Raw genomic sequence first — 20,454 nt, forward strand, 5'->3', positions numbered from 1 at the left:
CATTCAGGTTTTCTTTTGTATTGATTTTGTTCCAAAATACTGTTTCACCTTTGTTTTTATTTGGTTTATTTGTTAGTTTGGTTGGTTAGTTGGGGTTTTTAAGTTTTGTTTGATTTAATATAACTTAGAGATCACTGTGTATGTGTGTGTGTGTGTGTACATTGATATTTATATCAAAAGCTACTTTAATCTCATATATATATTATTATTCAGCTAACAACTAATTGATAGTACTTTCCAAATGTAAAAATACTTTGAATCAATTTTTGTTTTTTACTTAGGGCATGGGACTGCTTTGTTCGTTGTCTGGATCATGCTTACCTGGGCCCCCTGCTCAGTCACGTCATAGTTGCTTTGTTACCTCTCATACACATGCAGCCAAAAGAAACTGCTGCTATTTTTCACTACCTCATCATTGAAAACAGGTATTGAAACTGAAATTAAGCATAAAATACTTGTGTAGTGTGTGTGTGTGTGTGTGTGTGTGTGTGTGTGTGTGTGTGTGTGTGTGTGTGCATGTGCACCTTATTTTTGTTGTTGTTGATTGTTTGAGGTAGGGTCTCACTATGTAGCTCTGGCTGTCCTGGAACTCACTCTGTAGACCAGGCTGGCCTCAAATTCACAGAGATCTGCCTGCCTCCTGAGTGCTGGGATTAAATGGCACCACTTTGTTTTTTGAGACAAAGTCTTTTAAAACCTGACTGATTCCTCTAATCTAGCTAGCCAGCAAAACCCCAAGGATCCTCCTGTCTTTGCCTCTCTGGTGCTGGGATATCAGGAACATGCTTTCCTGTGGTTAGTTGGGGATCCAACTCAGGTCTTGGTGCTTACACAGCAAGTGCTTTACCAAATGAGCAATCTCTCCAGCCCTAAAATACTTTAAAAATGTATTTTTATGTCTCTAAGTATTGGTATGACTTTGAGAATGTGGAGTTGCTATTTTAAAATGTAGAGTTCTTGAGTAAATTAAAATTATTGGTATGTAACTACTTATTGAGTACATGGATTTTCAGTGGGTGTTGTTTCTATTATAAATATATTTGAAACTCATCTATTAATAGATCAGCAATTAATTTTTTTCATTGATTTTTCAATTGGTAAAGGTAATTTTACCTTTCTTCTCAATTGAATCGGATACCCTGAGGAAGGTTAAGAGGGATATTCATCACTTTCTGCCCCATAACTTAGTTACTTGGAATTCCTTATTGTTTCATCACATTAACCTTTGAACTCGCCTTCCTTACTTTAAACTTTTATGACATTTTTGTTACTTTAAAAAAATATCTCTTTAAATGTATTATTTCAACATAGAGAAATGTTCTCTGGTTCTGTTTTCTAACTATTGAATTGCAAATTGTTTAGATTGACCTTTAAAGCTGGACACATCTTATATCTTGAAATTTTTTCCTACTGATTTACCATCCCACTGATTACTATAGCAGGACTAATGACAGAACAGACCATACTTTATCCTGACTTAAATTTTCACTCAGGCTGCTTCTTACCAAAAATATCTTTCCCGTTGCTTAACTGATTTCTGTATATTATAGTTCTTCTGAAAAGTTAGAATTTAAGTACTACACACCTGCCGACCCATATGCTGTTGCCCTTCCTCTACATTATCCCAGTAAACATGCAGGCATGAAAACAGGAAGGTTAATGTCTTTTTATTCATTGAAAATACTGTTAGATTTTTTTTTTTTTTAGTTTTCTACATGCTAGAGCAATAAATCACTAATATAACTTTTTACATCTCTTTTCAGTTGTTAAACAAATATTTTTATGCTTATTGTTTGTTATAGATAGTAAAGTAATTTTTCTTTTTCATGTCATAAGAAAAATTTTCTTTCACTTGGTGCTAGGTAGACCCTCACCCTCCTGAGTAAACAAATTGTTATGCATTTGTTTATTGGTTCATCCCATGTCTAGCACAGGACTTAGCATCCAATAGCATACATGGTAGCTATTTCTAATTTTTTTATGCACTACTAAAAACTAGGACTAAAAATAATTTAAACCTAGAAAGATTTTTATTATAACTTAAGCAACTAAAATGTTATAGCATTAATAAGGATTATTTGCATATTTTTCTCTGAAAATTCTTTATGAAAATTTATATTTGGGAATTGATTTCTACTACTTTCTGTTATCCAAATGTGATGCCTTAGAAATAGTGAACTCCTTTATTTGCTCATAATTTTTTGTTTAGGCTGAGTTCAGCTTGCTATTTCTTCTGTTGGTCTCATCAGAGATCACTGGTATGGCCACTTTTCAGAAGGTAGACTGAAGTGGATTCCCTGTCCATGTAATGTCAGAGCCCTTCTCTCTGTGTGTCTTGTCCATGTTGATAGATTGATTTCTTACATGGTGACTCAGTATTTCCTGAGCACAAAAATGGAAACTACCAGGCTTAAGCTCTTTCCTATCCACAGCATTTCTTCTCCCACATGTACTTAGCAATTAAACAATTCTTGTACCTGTTCTGGATTAAAGAATAAGGAGCTGTATATATGAGTGCATATTGAGAAGCATGGTTTATTGTGGACTGATATGACAGACTATCAAGGATTTTTTTTTTGTCTCTGATTATTTGCCATTATTAAATGTTTTATTGTAATTGTTTACTTTGAGTTTTTTTGTTTGTTTTGTTTTTGGGTTTTTTTGTTGTTGTAATACTAGGGATTGAGCCGAGGCATTTTTCATGCTAAGCAATCACTCTACCACTGACTTATTTCTAGTACAATTGCTAATTAGTTGTAATTGCTAAATTGTTAATTTAGCTGGAACCGTAGACATGGCCAGGAAGATTACTTTGCATTTGAATAATCACAATGAGCTTTTAAGTATGAATTTTATTAGCTTTACTTTCAACTTTTGTTTTATATTCATAGTCTTGCAAATAATTCTTTCTATTAGGGATGCTGTGCAAGATTTTCTTCATGAAATATATTTTTTGCCTGATCATCCAGAATTAGAAAAGATAAAAGCAGTTCTCCAGGAATATAGAAAGGTATTTCATTTCTTTACTTATGGTGTGGAAGATTTTAAATACAAAATTGCTTCTGAATTCCAGTACACTGAAAAAAGATCTTTTACAATCAGAGCTAGGCGTGATAGCTCATGCCTTTTATCCCAGCACTCGGGAGGCAGAGCCAGGCAGATCTCTGTGAGTTCGAGGCCAGCCTGGTCTACAGAGTGAGATCCAGGACAGCCAGGGATGTTACACAGAGAAACCCTGCCTCATAAAGAAAGAAAGGAAGGAAGGAAGGATGGAAGGAAAGAAGGAAGGAAGGAAGATAGATGGTGATTAGATAGTATTAACGAGAATCCATGACTTTGGAAAGAGGGAAGTTTTACCAGTTAAAACAATTTTATTTTGTTTTACTTTGTTTTGGGACAGTCTCTTGTAGCTGAGGCCATCTTCAAATATACTATGTAGCTGAGGCTGATCTTGAATACTTCATCTACCTGCCTAGCATTCCAAATGCTGGAATTATAGTCATGCACTACTGCACCACTACCACATCCTATTTAGGTGAGAGACACAATTAGTATTAAATGGAAGCCACCCTCTCTACATTTCTGAGGGGAAATATGGGATGATTCCAGTTATATTATGCTATAAATCATAGTATCACTATGTAAGATCTAAATGATTGTTGATTATCTTGAAATCTTAAAACTTTATGAAATTATGAAAATACTATGATTTCATAGAATTTCAGAACAGAAATAGAATACTTTGATTAGTGAAAGGATTTAATAGAATTATCTACCGAGTTCACAGACCTGGTTCAAGATCATTATGTAGCCTCTATAAATTAGTGAAAGCATGTACTTCTTATCAAGAAGTGCTTGTTTTAGATAAATTTTTATTCAGTTGGAAGAAAATCTCTAGTTCTAAAGATTTTAGAATAAAAATAATTTCCCCTAAAAAAACACTGATGACATAGACTTCGCAAAGAAGGGGATGGGAAAACTTTTAGTTGGGTTATAGTTTAGCTATTTTAATAGTAACATGTTATATAGAAAACACAGGCTATTCAGAGGTTGTTTGGATAGTTAATAAAGTATGTCTCTTTGCTCTTTGTCTAGGAGACTTCTGAGAGTACTGACCTTCAAACCACTCTCCAGCTATCCATGAAAGCAATTCAACACGAAAATGTAGATGTTCGTATTCATGCTCTTACCAGTTTGAAGGAAACATTATATAAAAATCAGGTATGCTAAAGTGATAAAATTAAAATTATAAGGAAAAAAGTATTGGGAGTTTAAAGAAAAGATGATAGATTGACATTCTTGCTTGAGAACTCTAAAAATTTAGTGGAATTAGTCATTTATATTTTACCTAGATTATAAAATCTGACTGAAAAATGGATAATCTGTAAGATGGATGCCCATTAGCTTCAGTCTCAAAAATTTGTACAATAGTCTGTTGTTTTGAAGGGTTCTGATTTCATAGTTGTACTTTAAACTACTGCATCTTCTTTGAATTTTTTTTTAAAGATTTATTTATGTATAAAGTGTTCTGCTTGCATGTATGACTGCAGGCCAGAAGAGGGCACCAGATCTCATTTCAGATGGTTGTGAGCCACAATATGGTTGCTAGGAGTTGAACTCAGGACCTCTGGAAGAGCAGCCAGTGCCCTTAACCTGTGAGCCATCTCTCCAGCCCATTTTTGGAATTTTTAAAAATTATTTTTATTTTCGATGTGGTGTTTATGTGGTGTAAGTATGTGGTGCATTCTCATTTGTTCATATGTCTTCCTCTGTCGCTTTCTACCTTTACTGGTCTGGAAGCTCACTGTTTAGACTGTGTTGACTGACCACTGAGCTTCTCCCTCCCAGTTCCAGGTTTGCACCCGTGCACAACCATGTCCCACATTTTAAAGTGAGTGTTAGATGTTTGAACTCAGGACCTCATGCTTGTATGGCAAGCACTCATAAACCACTGGGCCATCCCCCAAGCCTTGCCGACTTCATCTTTTTAAGTAAGGAGTTGAATGTTTGTATATCAGCAGTTTATGTGACTCTGCTGACATTACTACCCCATTGATATCTGTCATATAAAATGTCAATAATTTTACTATCTTATAATTGGACTGAGCTAACTTTATTATTTTTTATTAGTCCAATTTTACAATTGGACTGAGCTAACTGTATTAGTTTTTGTTTATTTGATTTTGAGTATTCCAAAGTTGCCTCAAACTTTGAGTAGAGCCAAAGATGGCCTTGAACTCATGATTCTCTTGCTTCAGCTTCTTGAGAGATAGAATTATAGGCTTATACCACCTTGTCAACATTTCTCTTTCCTTCCTTTTTCCCTGCTTTCATCCTTCCCTCTGTTCCTTTCTTTCGTACTTCCAGTTGTGCTACTCATATTAAAGGGATCTTTTTGGGCAAATTCCAGAAGGATAAGATTGTAAGAAGTTCAAATTAGTTTTGATGGGATGTAGAATTCTATTTAAAAGTCACATTTACTAATTATTACAAAGCAGAGAAGAATTCATTGAAAATAAAATGGTAGAGACTTGTAGATTGTCCTGGAATAAAGATGAATGCCTGAAAAAATAAAAAATAAATAAGTAAATAAATAAAAAAATCCTGCCGGGTGGTGGTGGCACACCCCTTTAATCCCAGCACTCAGGAGGCAGAGGTAGGCGGATCTTTGTGAGTTCGAGGCCAGCCTGGTCTACAGAGCGAGATCCAGGAAAGGCGCAAAACTACACAGAGAAACCCTGTCTCGAAAAACAAAAACAAAGCAAAACAAACAAACAAAAAAAGATGAATGCCTGAATCAATTCTCAATCTCTCCACCTTCAAAAGTAGCAACAAGGAGAGTGCATAAATCCTAGCATAATCCACACCTTCAATATTGTTACAAGACAGAATCCCGAAAACCAAAGATTCTGAACGGTATGTATAAAGAGGAGGACCAGAACTAGAACTTTACTCTCAGTGGAAGAGCAACACTGGAAATGCCTTCTGGGTACTGGCTACAGAGAAGATACTGGAAAGTATATAGATGCTGAGGTCTCGGACAGTCATTTTCCCTGGGAGAAGTAAAAGAATAGGGAGGAAAAGGAGGCATGCTGTAGCAGGAATCTTAAAGAGTCTTATTAATGAAATCAAACCTGTGAGCCAGGTATTGGGGTGAAGCTGGAAGATCAGAGATACAGAACAAGCCAAAGCTAACCTCACCTTGCTGGATCCTCAGCTGATCTTGTTTCCTCAGACTGGAGGCCTCTGAGTCCTCATCCAGAATGGGTCTCAGCTGACTTGCTGCTCAAAAGCCTGAATGCTTCACCAGGCAAATGCTTAACCAGCCAAATGCTTTAGTTTTTGGTCCTCACGCCTTACATACCTTTCTGCTTTCTACCACCACTCCCTGGGATTAAAGGCGTGAGTCACCATGCTTGGCTGTATCCTTGAACACATGGATTTCTGCCTCTGGAATGCTAGGATTAAAAGCGTGTGCTATCACTGCCTATCTTAAGTATCTAGTGACTTTTCTGTTCTCTGACCCCAGATAAGTTTATTAAGGTACACAATATTTTGGGGAACACAATACCATCACAGCATGCTTTGAAGACCTTGTTATAAACAGAAAGAAGAAAGGTAGAGAGAAGACTTAAAAGTCTTGTAGAAATAAATTTATCAAATCCTACCTTTGGTGTCAAAAAAGAAAAAATAAAATAGTGCTTTATTTTTAAACAATTAACTGTACTATTCTGGTATAGGTATTTATTTATGAAATGAAAGTCTTAAAAGTCATTACAAAATTCTTATTGTTAGAGCCTATATGGAGGATTCACAATATGAGTAGAAAAATTACATATAAGAAAGCTTTGTGAAATGGTACATGTCTTTAATCCCAGCACCGAGGAGACAGAGGCAGATGAATCTCTGAGTTCAAGGCCAGCCTTGTCTGCATAGAGAGTTCCAGGCCAGCCAAGGCTGTATAGTAAGACTGTCTCAAAAAACAAAGAACAAAATAAAGTGAAAAAGAAATCCAAGCATAGTACTTTAATCCCAGCACTTGAAAGACTGAGGCAAGATTACTTTATTGCTTAAGGACCAATCCAAGGTACAGTGTGAGAACCTGTCTCAAAGGAAAAAGTCTTTCAGTTATGACAATTCTTTTTTAAAAGCAACCAAAAAGTAAAAGAAAACTAGATTTAGCACTAAAACCTAAATTAAGAATTTCAAATATTTGCAAGTTCAAAAAAATTACATGAGAATTTTAATTTTAATCAGAGAATACTAGATAGATGGATAACTGGTTAATAGTGCTTGCTTCTAGTCATGGAGACCGAAGTTCAGATCTCAACACCCACATAACAAATCATACATTCTATATATGCCTATAATCTCAGCTCTGAGTTGGAGAGAAAAGAAGAATTGCTGGGGTGGTTTTCAGTCTAGTGTAGGCCTAGAAAACTTGAGCCCCAGGTACAGGGAGACCTTGCCTCAAAGGAATAGGTATAAAGTGATAGGAGAACATCCAGTGCCGCCTTCTGGTCTCTGCATGCTACATGTTTATACACTCACCTCGACACAGATACACACACACACACACACACACACACACACACACACACACACAAATAAATGAAACTTTAGAAAAATTAAAGTAAATAAATAAATGAGATTAAAGGACATAACCAAGAAGATAGGAATCAGAGGTGACTGAACTCAGGAAGCCAATTTAAAAAAACGAACAAATTATGGACTATTAGAATACATTTGATTAAAAAATTTAAGTGTCATTGATAAAGCATTAAAAATAATTATTATCTTAAGATACCAAAGCAATAGGACAGAATTAATATTTAAAACTAATTCAAGAGATCTTTCTGAAAAGATGTCTATTATAAATACGAAAGTAATCCATTTTATACAACGAAAATACCAAGTAGTCAACTCAGATAAACCATAGACTTTAGTAGTACAAAAAAATCAGAGCTTCTAGACCAAAAAATGAAAATTTGTTTAATTTTTTTAGACTTATTTTTCTATGTATGATTTTTTTCTTTTGCCTGCATGTATGTGTACCACATGCATGCCCAATGCCTACATAGGTCAGAACTGGAACTGGATTTATGGATGGTTATGAGCCACACTGTGAGTGCTGGGAACTGAACCCAGGTCCTCTGTAAGACCAGCAAGTACTCTAACTGTTGAGCCATCTCTCTTGCATTCCCACCCTTTTAAAATTAATTGGCAAGGGTAAGGAAACTTGATTGATAGGGGCCTAGAGACTCTGTCTCAAAAAAAAAAAGAGACTCCAGCTGTGCTTATTAGCATCGTGGTTAAGAACACAGTTTTGAGTACATAAAAACTGAAGAAGTACTATTTTTACAAGTGAGCCCTTCCTAATCTTATTTGAGGATGGGTTTCATTTAATCTAAGTGACAGAGGAGAGTTTGTAAAGAAGATTGATAACTACTATTTATATATTTAACTGTAAATCTAAGATGAAATAATACTTGCTCAAGAGGAGAATCGCTATGAATGTTACACCTTCTAATAAATAAACTCAGTAATTGGTACATGAGCAATAACTAGAAGTAAAAATGTGTGTGTGTGTCATTATATACTATTTAACACTGGCAAACAGGCATAGACTTAATAGAAAATAAGCACTAAAATGATGCTATCTAAAAGATAATTCTTGGGCAAGAAAGATGGCTTAGCAGTTAAGAGCACATACTATTCCTGCAAAACATATTGTGAGCTATATTATATAAAGTCATCAAAAACCGATTGAAAAGATTGAAGATACAGGAATTTAATTTTGTCAGTATTAATATTTTTAAGCTTTAGTTTATAAAAACATGCTGTAAGAGTTCTATATAAACTTTCTACTTTTACTTTAGGAAAAATTGATAAAATATGCAACTGATAGTGAAACTGTGGAGCCTGTTATCTCACAGCTAGTGACGGTAATTTTGAAAGGCTGCCAAGATGCAAACTCTCAAGCTCGCTTACTGTGTGGGGAATGTCTAGGAGAATTGGGAGCAATAGATCCAGGACGATTGGATTTCTCAACAACGGAAACTCAAGGAAAAGATTTTACTTTTGTGGTAAGTAATGGTAATTTTGAATGATAATATTTCTCTTAAGTTATTTTTGTTTTGTTTTGTTTTATTTGAATTTTTCATCCTGTGTATGAGGATTTTACCTGAATGTATGTCTGTGCCACATGCATGCATAGTGTCCACAAAGACCAGAAGAGGGCATTGAAGCCCCTGGAACTAGAATTGTAGACAGTTGTGAGCTCCCAGTAGGTGCTGTAAACTGAGCCCAGCAAGAGCAGCCAGTGCTCTTATCTGCTGAGCAATCTCTCTTCCCCTTGAATTGAGTTTTATGTATTTCACTTATACAGTCAGAAATTTTAAGTAGCTTTTATTAACTAACTACTGTCATTAGCTCTTTAGCCAAAAGTAAGTTTGAACCTAATAGTTAATCTAATGTGTTCTGTTCTTGAAGCAAAGCTTATTAATCTAATTATGATATTAGGTCTAATAAGTTATCTAAAGATTAACATTTAAACATAATTGCTAGTGTTTCCATAAAAAACTAGTTTTTCAGAGAATTCTAGTAATGTGTATATTTTAAGGAAATCCATGTATAACAATCAATTTGTACTTTTTGCTAGTTTTTGTTTGTTTGCTTGTATGTATGTTTGTGATTTTTGTTTTTGTTTTTCAGTGCTAGAGCTTGAACTTAGGGCCTTGCTACTAGGCAAGTGCTTTCTCACTGAGATCACCAATGAAAATGAAAATTTTGATGTGTTAGTGTACTTGGTGATTCCGAGTAGAAAGAATGTTGAAATTACCTTGGAGTAACTACATTCTGTAAAGCAACTCTCAGGCTTCTGTGTGTATGTGTATGAAACGTGCTATTGCACACAGGTAGAGGTCAGAGAATAACTTTGAGAAGTTAGTTTACTTTTGCCTGTAGATGGGTTCTGAGGATTGAAATCCAGGTTACCAGGTGTACACTGAAAGCAGTTTTACCCACTGAGCCGTCTCGGTGGCCCTACAGTTTGCTTTCTGCCTGTTCAAACACAAACAGTGCAGCTGACGGAACTATTCAAAGTTGAATGATTTTGATACAGTTTCATAACATTCTAAAAAGATATAATATTCGACTTCTTAGCTGTGGATTATATTTCAGCCATGATACCAACTTTGTTTGCGCTTCATTCTCCTTTCCCTTTCTAAGTTCACCATGGTAACACAGTAACTAACACCTGCAGAAAATTTATATATCAATTATTGAGAGTTTTTTTTGTTTGTTTGGTTTTTTTTTTTTTTTTTGCTTTTATTAAGACTGGAGTAGAAGATTTAAGCTTTGCCTATGGATTGCTGATGGAGCTAACAAGAGCTTACCTTGCATATGCAGATAATAGCCGAGCCCAAGATTCAGCTGCTTATGCTATTCAGGTAAGCATGCTTGTATGTAATAGCCATTACTGACTTTACAGTATTAAGTGCTAGTAAGGAAGCTATAAATTCCATAGTTGTAAAATACTTAACTATTACCTTTATCATCTAAGTGATACAGATTCATAATAAATATCTTAGAGAACACAGTTTATTTTCTTGAATGAATAAGAACAAAATATTATAACACATACATATGAAAATGCCTTAATGAAATCCATTACATTGTTGCAAACATAAAAAAAAATTTAAAGTATATATTACTTTTTAAAAGTATTTAACATACTATAAATACTTAAAAAATGTTTAATATTTATACAAATACAAAATATCTTTTAAGCTAAACAATGGGAAATATTAAATTTGATCTTCAATTTTATTTTCTTGTGTTTAATGACCTATCTTGGGTAATTTTCTGTGTCAGTAACTTATATCTAGTTCATTCTTTGCAGTAACTGAATGATACTCAATATGAATATACTATAGTGTATTTAAGAATTTGCTTGAAACACCTAGGTTGTTCTACTGCCTTTATAAAACATGGCTCATGACTAAGGAGCCAGGAATGGTGATGCACATCAGTAATTTGAGCACCTGAGAGACAGAAAGAAGCAGGAGGATCACCACAAATCTGAGATTAACCTAGTGGCAGAACAGCCTGCTTTACATAGTGAGGCCTGGTCTTGGAATATCCCACAAATTTTTAAATTTTAAATAAAAATAAATGCTTTTAATCCTGGTACCCAGGAGGCAGAGGCAGGGAGTTACAAGTTCAAGACTAGCCTGATCTATCTGGAGAGTTCCAGGCCAGCTAAAGATAGATAGTGAGACCCTTTTTTAAAATAAATTTTTAAAAAAATTCAGAGAAAATGTATTTTATACATATGCAGACATATTAGTTGTATAAATAACTACACATTAAAACCAGTCTTAGACCAAGTATATAGTTTGCATTGATAGATTTTATTTTTATAAATTCACCAACTTGACAGCCCTGCCTCTTGTAAGAATTTTAAGTTAAATTTTTTGAGTTTTGTGACTTCATTACAGCTATTCTTTTCCCTTTTTGGGGGGAGGGTGTTGGTTGTTTTGTTAGACATTTATGTCTGGAATCACACTGAATTGTCTAGGTTATAGATATACATTTGGATATTTTCATTATGGATGTGGCATTTTGAAATGTTGCATCTTGGTGAAATAATCAAGAGAGGAAGTACTGATTAAAAGATTCTATAAGTCAGTGGTAATATTTGCTTGTGATCCCAACTGCTCAGGATGTATAGGAAGGTTGCTTTACCGAGACTGTTACAGAAAAGGAGAGGGGGTATTCCAGTCTTTGGTCCTGGGATGAGAAGCTAGAGAATAAAGATACAACAAACAAACAAGCAGACAAAACAGAGAGCAGCCAGTGATGGTAGGAGAATGTGCTGTTCCAGAAGATAAAAGTTTGGAGAAGTCTTCTCTTTATGGTCTGTATTAAATGCTGATCACAACTATAGTAGTTTAAGAACTGAAAACTGCCCACTGACTGCATAGAAACTGAGGCAATTGTTGACCTTGACAAGATCTATTTCAAACATTTATCATGAATATAGGAAGAGAGAAATAAAAAAAAGCAAAAACTCAGTTCTTGAGGAATTTTACTGTCAAGCACAAGAGAAGAATGGGAGAGGAGCTGGGGCATAAAGAACAGTAAAGCTAGAAAAAAAGAACAGTATTTCTGTATTCCCTGGGAACAGGTCATCAGAAAGGAGGCAGTGATAATGTAGAAGAGAATTGATGAAGTGTTTTATTTTTTTAATGTGGATGTTAATGCTAAGTATCCATACAGTCTACCACTGAGCTATACTCTCAGTCCTGATGCAGTATTGTAAACAGGTGAAGAGACACGGAATACAGTGCAGAGGTCGAAGGGTTAGCCTTCATTAAAAATAAGGCCAGAAGCTGAAGATGTATCTCTGTTGGCAGAGTGCTTACCTAACATGCATAAAGCCTGGTGTCGATCTACAACATACCTTGGCGTGCTAGCTCATATCTGTGATCCTAGCACTGAGGAGATAAAGGCAAGATGATACAAGTTCAAGGTCATCCTTACATAGTGTATTTGAGGTCAGCCTGAGATACATGAAACCCTGCCTCAAAAGAACAACAACAGCAAAACCCCTTAAGAATAATTCATTGGGGATGGAGAAATGGCCCAGCCAGTAAATGGCTACTCTTCCAGAGGACTTGAGTTTGGTTCTCAGCACCCACATGACAGTTCACAACTTTCTGGAGTTCCAGTTCTAGAGGACCCAGTGCCTTTCTCTGGCCTCTATAAATGTTAGGGATGCATGTGGTGCACTGACATACATGTAGACAAAAACATATGTACATAAAATAAAATCATGAAATTTAACAAATAGAAAGAACAATTCATTGTAATAACAATAAAGAAAGCAGGTCAAAGGTGCACAAGTAACTGGTGTTGCCAGGCTCACATAAATTCCAGGAATGGAAGTTTGGGAGGTTACCTAACTACTCTTTTCTCTATGAAATTTGAAACAAGGTCTGTACCTATAAACATCGGTTTGTTAGGCTAACTTCAAACTCAGAGAGATCTGCATATCTCTGCCTCCCAAGTAAGTACGGACAAGTAACTGGTGTTGCCAGGCTCACATAGATTCTAGGAGTGACGTTTGGGAGGTTTCCTAACTACTTCTGTTTCCTCTATGGAATTTGAAGCAAGGTCTGTACATGTAAGCATTTTATTGGTTTGTTGGGGTTTTTTGTTGTTGTTTGTTTATTTTGAGATAAGGAACTCACTATGGGGCCCTGGCTAGCCTGTAACTCACTGTGTGTAGACTAGGCTAGACTCAAACTTACAGAGATCTGCCCATCTCTGCCTCCCAAGTGGTGGGATTAAAGTTGTACACCACCACACCCAGCCCCATATTGATGTTTTTAGCAATGTAGGTAAGTATCCTGAAATCAAAGGAGAATCACTGATCTAATACATCGTACTAATAGAGGAGGCCTTCTTTATTTTCTCTCATATTTCTATAGATATTTGTGTGTGTACACACCCACGTTCGTGCACTTCCCATCTGGAGGAAAGAGAACAACTTAGAGTCAGTACTCCTTCCTCCCTGTGGGTTCTGGGGTTCTAACTCGGGTTGGATGGCTTAGTGGCACGTGCCTTTGTCCACCAAGCCATCTCACCAGCCTCACGAGAGCTTCTTTTGAAGGGACTCTGCCAAACTCGAAAAGGCTAGATTAAAACAAAATTTTAATGTTAAGTGAAAAGTAACATTTAAGTATTTCTGTGAATTTTTAAAATGCTGTCTTAGTTTTTAATTTAAAAACCTAAATATAAGATACATGATTTGCTGCTGGGCGGTGGTGGTGCACATCTTTAATCCCAATACTCGGGAGACAGAGCCAGGCGGATCTCTGTGAGTTCAAGGCAGCCTGGTCTACAGAGCTTAGATCCAGGACAGGCACCAAAACTACACAGAGAAATCCTGTCTTGAAACCGCCCCCCCCCCCAAAAAATATATGATTTGCCTAATATTGCTTATTTCTTAAAAATATCAGAAAAACATATATTTATTGCACATGATTATTTTCAGTAGAACAGAAAAGAAAGAATACTGTGCAGTACAAGATATACCTTAAATTATTTGTCTTGTTTTAAAGATGGGTATTAGTGACAGCAAGTTTATGTCATAAAATCCTTCTCCCACACCTTGTTTAAAAACATCAAAATCAATCTTCCTCTTTCCTCTCCCCCCACAACTCTCTCCCCTCTTCCCCCTTTCTCCCTTCCTGTCTCTCCCTCTCTGCTTTTTCAGACAGGCTTTAATTTTACGTGTGTGTGTGTGTGTGTGTGTGTGTGTGTGTGTGTGTGTGTGTGTGTGTGTGTGTCATCCTTGCCTCAAATTGTAAATCCTATGTCAGCCTTCTGAATGCTGGGATTACAGGCGTGTACCACAATGCCCAGCTGTGTTTGTTTTGTTTTGTTCTTTATGGGAACAAAAATAGAATCATTCAGTCTCTGAGCTTGAATAATAAGTTGGTGGTTTGGGCTTTTTTAATTGTTTTGTTTGTTTCAAGACAGTACCTCAAGATGTAGACCAGGTTGGCCTGGAATTCCCTGTGTAAGTCCATGGTTTCAAGCCCATGGCCTGGAATTTATAGAGATCCTTGTGTCTCACTGTCCCTAATGCTGGGGATACAGGCGTGTTCTACCACACCTAGCTATGAACTGGTCTTTAACATTTGCATTCTGTTTAAAGGATTTTAAGCTCAGTTTTTTGTTTTTTTTTCCCCAAGACAGGATTTCTCTGTGTAGCGCAGGCTGTCTTGGAACTCTCTATGTAGAACAGGCTGGCCTCGAAGTCAGAGATCCACCTGCCTCTACCTCTGGAGTGCTGGGATTAAAGTCGTGTGCCACCACCACCCGGCCTTAAGCCCTGTATTTTTTTTTTTTTCAAGAAATTTTACATGCCAACCACAGATCCTCCTCTCATCACTCCTCCTGCTGCCCCCCCATCTACCCCCACACCTCCTATCCCCTCCTCCAAAAGGGTAAGGCCTATCTAGAAGTTGTTGTCTTGAGTTGATGCACTCTTTTGGACTTCTAGCTACTTTCATATAACTCCAAAGAAATCAGATTTCTCAGGGTCAGGGCCTGGGTGTGTATCTCAGTTGCAGAGTGCATACTTAGCATATGTAGAGGGATCAGTCCTTAATCCAAAAGAAACATTCTAATACTGTAATTTTGTGAATATACAAAGTTCTTTTTGTCTCAAAATAGTTCTTTTTTTTTTTGGTTTTTTGAGACAGAGTTTCTCTGTGTAGCTTTGCGCCTTTCCTGGGACTCACTTGGTAGCCCAGGCTGGCCTTGAACTCACAGAGATCCGCCTGCCTCTGCCTCCCGAGTGCTGGGATTAAAGGCGTGCGCCACCACCGCCCGCCTCAAAATAGCTTTTAATTTTATGTTTTAAAGGCTATTTTACATGAACTGGCTTCATAATTAAGTATTGTCATAGATTTTGTGACCCCAAGTAAGGTACCTTAATGGTTTGTATCATTGAAATAAATGTCCTAAGGGAGTTCTGAATCTTAACTTTTCATTTATCTGTTTCATGTGGACTTACTATTATAAAATGTATTTGTAGGAATTACTTTCCATTTATGACTGTAGAGAGATACAGAGCAATGGCCCAGGTCATCAGCTGTGGAAGAGATTTCCTGAGCATGTCCGGGAAATATTAGAACCTCATCTCAATACTCGGTATGTCTATTCATTTAAATTATTTTCACAAAACTTGTTTTAATTTTGTAAAATTTAGTATTACCTTCATAGAGTTTTATCATCAAAAGTATTTTTAGAGGTTGGGGGTCTCAGTAAAGTACTCGCTGTGTAAGCATGAGGATCAGAGTTGGGTTCCCTGAACCCATGTAAAAAGCCAGACCTATGTACATGTAGCACCATCAGCGGTGAAGAGGGACCAGAGACAGGCAGATCCCTGAAACCCATAGGTCAGCCAGCCCTGCCAAATAGCATTTGTCTCAGACTATGAAAAGCTGGAGAGTGATTAAAGAAAACACCCAGCATTGGCCTCCATCCTCCACACATACCTGCATACACATGCATTCATCACACAAATACAAAACCACAATAAGTATGTTCTTATGTTGTTTTCTACTGTGGTTTATGCTTATACTCATTTAAAACAATAAGTAAAGTCTGCTCCATTTGATAAATTTTATAACTTTAAATATTTAAGACTAATTCATTGAAATTAAAAGAATTTTGCTTCAGTTCAACTGTCAGTAGTGCTTTGAAATATCTACATTGAGTATGAGTTGGTACTTTTGTGTTCATTGTTTGTATGTGTGTATGAGGATGTACTTGTATGTGTGGAGGCTAAAGGCTGATGTCAGGTGTCTTCCTTCATCACTTCTCCCTTTATTTGTTTAAGACAAAATCTCTCACTGAACTTGTAGCTTAGCAACTAGACTGGCTAGCAAACCAGAGGGATACACTCACTTGCTCTGAGACTGAAGTTGCACAATTTTATATGGATGCTAGACATCCTAACTCAGGTCTTCATAAACTTGTATTTGTAAGTATTTTACCATTTGAACCATCTCTCCAGCCCAGGAGAGATTGTTTTTCAAACTTTAAGTAGAGAAATTTAAGTGTTTAGAACTAGTCAAAAAACCCAATTAGAGATTGTCATCCTTCCTGATTTTCCATCTTTTTCTCCCTCTAGTTTAAAAATGTGTTTTCTATTTCTTCAATTTAAATAACTTTGATAGGAATAATTACTAATTAGAAATTTTGGATTTTTTTTTTAAACTGGAGGCTTTAATTTTAGGTAGTTTGGATCGTGTAATTACTAGATATGTGAGCTCAGAAAAATTATTTCTTTGAGCCCTAGTCAAGTACCTATACTTCTAGTGAAATTTCTTGTTAAGAATACTAAAATTTGCATTTGTATTCACTAGATAACTTTTTTATAATTAAAAACCTTTTTTGCAAGCATTGTATTTCTTCTGACTAGTATTATTGAAGATATAATATGTCAATATGGAGTATAAAACTAATATTTAGCTTTTCTTTTTTGAGGATTTCACATTTTCCTCTCTTCATTACCTCTCTCTACCTCCTCTCTCTGCCTTTTCTTTTTAATATGGTCTCCCTATATTCCCCAAGCTGGCCGGGAACATGGTTTTTACCTAACTCTAGCATCAGACTCACAATCTTATTTCTTTGGCTTTCTCAGTGCTAGTATTACAGGTGTGTGCTACCATACCCAGCTTCTTCACCTCATTATTCTATATTCTAACATATTTGTATTTGTAAGGCTTCTAACAATCTACTAGTAAGTTCATAGCATTTGAAGTCATAGATACCTAAGTCTAAGTCTTGGACCTGTATTTGCTAGCTCCTAAGTCTTGATTAAATTATTTAACAAATACATAGACAGACATTTCCCTATACCAACCACCCGATCCCAAATAGCCAACTCAGAGGCTTAATATTACTTATAAATGCTTGGCCAGTAGCTCAGGCTTGCTACTAGCTAACTCTTACACTTAACCTATATTTCTATTTATGCTTTGCCACATGATTCATGGCTTTTTACCTCATTTTTACAATCCTGATTGTTCGGTGACTGGCTGATGTCTCTCCTGACTCTGCCCTGCTTCCTACCCTTCTGTTTGGCTTTCCCTCCTAACTTCCTGCCTAGCTACAGGCCTGTCAGCTTTTTATTAACCAGTGAGAATAATACATATTTATAGTGTAGAAAAGGATTGTTCCACAGCACAAATATAAGTTCTGATTTTTTTGTTATTGTTTTGTTTTCTTCTGTTTGGTTGGTTGCTCGAGATAGTCTCACTCTATAACTAAGGCTGGCCTAGAACTGACTCTGTACTCAGGCTGATCTTGAATTTGTGACAGTCTTTTTGTGTTAGCTTCTCTAGTGCTGAGATTACAGGTATGAGCCACCTTGCTGGCTGTTTGATTTTTGAAACAGGTCTTTCTACATATCCCAGACAGTCCTGAAACTTAAGCTCCTCCTGCATCTGCCTCCCAAGTACTGGAATTACAGGCATGTACCACCATGCTTGGCTTCATCATTTTCTTCTTGAAAATGGATGATTTTACTCATCTCATATTGATTATTAAAAGAATATAGGAGATAATAAAGTATGAACAGAGTGGCTGACATTTAGCTGATATTCAGTAATGAATGCCTAATTAATCTCAGCTTGTTGAATGAATTCCTTGGATTTGGGGGAAATAGTCTGTGGGAGTGGCTGTTTTTACTTATTAGGAAGTAGAAGTCAGGCTGTGAGATAGCTCAGTTGGTAAATTACTTGCCTAGTATTATAAAACAGGAGATTAATATCCAGAATCCATGTGAAAAAAAGCCATTGTGATAATGCATTTTTGTAACCTAGCACTGGGGAAACGGACATGGGGATTCTGGGGCTGGCCAGCCAGCCAGCCTAACCTACTTGGCAAGCTGTAGACCCTGTCTCAATTTCAAAGAAAAAGAAAAGGTATACTGCATCTGAGAAGACACCCAAGGTTGTCCACTGGCCTCCACATGCATGCATAGATTTACTCTAGAACACACACACTCATAGGCACACGAAAATGTAGAAGTGCACGTTTCTGCCCAGTTTTAAGTAGTTGTGTACAAGAGTAACCTTAGGACAGTAATGCTTATTTGTATATAACTTTTTTTATTTTACATATTTATTTGTGTGTGTGTGCGAGCATGCATGCGCATGTGCTTATGTACACACATTCTATAGCTCACATGGAAGTCAGAAGACAATTTGTGGGAGTTGACTGTTTTCTTCTAACCATGTTGTTTCCAGCGAGCAAGTTAAGTCATCAAACTTGACAGCAAGTACCTTTGTCTGCTAAGCATCACAATAGCCATGATATAATACATTTGTAACTGAGAGATTTAAGGAACTTCCCAGATGGGGTACCATTGAGTTTTTTATATGCAGTCTCTAAACCTAGATTATAGGTGTAAATGATGCATGTATTTGGAATATTTAATATTTAGAACCAGATAAATCCAGTGCACTTCAAAGTTGCCACAGAAATAATTTGTGCAGAAAACTTGAGACTGTGACTAGGCAGATCCTGACTTGTAGCTCAAACTTAGTAATTTTTTTACTTTTATTTTTGTTTTGTTTTTTTTTCAATACAGGGTTTCTCTGTGTAGCCCTGGCTGCTTAGGAACTCGCTCTGTAGGCCAAGCTGTCTTTGCACTCAGAGATCCACCTGCCTCTGCCTCTCAAGTGCTGGGATTAAAGGCATGCACCACCACCACCTGGCCAAAGTCATTAATTTTTTAAACTAAATTCACATAAGCATTTTAGTCCCATAAAAATGTTTTTACATAAACGTTTTTTAGGTTTGAGATTGTGGGTTTTCTCGTTTTTTAAAAACACGGACTATAGTAGAATGTATCTTGCTTGCTGGAGACTTTGAGTATAGAGAAACTATTATATTTATCAATTCCTGAGCTTACATGATGATTCTTTTTTTTTTTTTTTCCTTTGAGATAGGGTTTCTCTGTGCAGTTTTGGTGCCTGTCCTGGATCTCCCCCTGTAGACCAGGCTGGCCTCGAACTCACAGAGATCCGCCTGGCTCTGCCTCCCAAGTGCTGCCATTAAAGGTGTGAGCCACCACCGCACATGATGATTCTAAAAGAACCTGTGCCTTTCAGAAAATCCTACAGCTATGTACTTAGTTGTGAGATGAGAGCTGTTTGAACATGTTTAACATAATGTAATGCTGAGGACAAAAAAGAAAGTCATGTTGAACTAATGGGAGAAAATGGGAGAATTTCTCTCATTTTATTAAGGAAAGCTAGACATCAGCTGGGTTTACAGATTAGATTGTGAGAAAGAGTGGTGGGTTTTTTTTATTTTTTTTCCTATGTGAAGTCAGAGGTAGAGGAGATGAGATCATTGGCCAAAAGTGGCAGTAGACATGGTACAGATAATTTGGTACAGAGGAGCCCTTATAATTTGAGTGAAGGAGAAAGTTCCTTGGAAGCTTAGCATTGAATTAAGTGGTCCAGCCAAACAATGAAGTCAGTTATGATTATAAAACTTGAGGAAGGCCGGGCGGTGGTGGCGCATGCCTTTAATCCCAGCACTCGGGAGGCAGAGCCAGGCGGATCTCTGTGAGTTCGAGGCCAGCCTGGGCTACCAAGTGAGTTCCAGGAAAGGCGCAAAGGTACACAGAGAAACCCTGTCTCGAAAAAAAAAAAACTTGAGGAAGAAAGAATACAGCAGTGCACTGAAATTGTCACTTAATGTGGTAATCAATGAGTTTGATGGATGCCCAAAATGAAGAACAGTGGCAAATAATGTAACTGAGCATCTTGAACTTGACTGGAGGTTAGAAGGCTCTGAGGAGAGACATACTCACATCCTAAGGTGACCTGAGGAGTATGTAATGACCTCCTACTC

The 20,454-nt window shown here is 36.7% G+C and overlaps 1 protein-coding gene across 2 annotated transcripts in view; it reads left to right on the forward strand.

Moving 5' to 3' along the window:
- Atr (ATR serine/threonine kinase) overlaps positions 1-20,454 on the forward strand; it is a 113,042-nt gene that overhangs the window by 34,632 nt on the left and 57,956 nt on the right. For both annotated transcript variants that reach the window (XM_052717037.1, XM_052717045.1), the window contains 6 exons: positions 282-425; positions 2,917-3,010; positions 4,096-4,221; positions 8,880-9,086; positions 10,338-10,451; positions 15,614-15,729. In XM_052717037.1, the coding sequence (XP_052572997.1) occupies positions 282-425; positions 2,917-3,010; positions 4,096-4,221; positions 8,880-9,086; positions 10,338-10,451; positions 15,614-15,729 (801 nt within the window). The remainder of the gene's footprint in view (positions 1-281; positions 426-2,916; positions 3,011-4,095; positions 4,222-8,879; positions 9,087-10,337; positions 10,452-15,613; positions 15,730-20,454) is intronic.

This window comes from Peromyscus californicus, unplaced genomic scaffold (genome assembly GCF_007827085.1).
Source record: "Peromyscus californicus insignis strain IS unplaced genomic scaffold, ASM782708v3 Scaffold_11__1_contigs__length_118956290, whole genome shotgun sequence".
Lineage (NCBI taxonomy): Eukaryota > Metazoa > Chordata > Mammalia > Rodentia > Cricetidae > Peromyscus > Peromyscus californicus.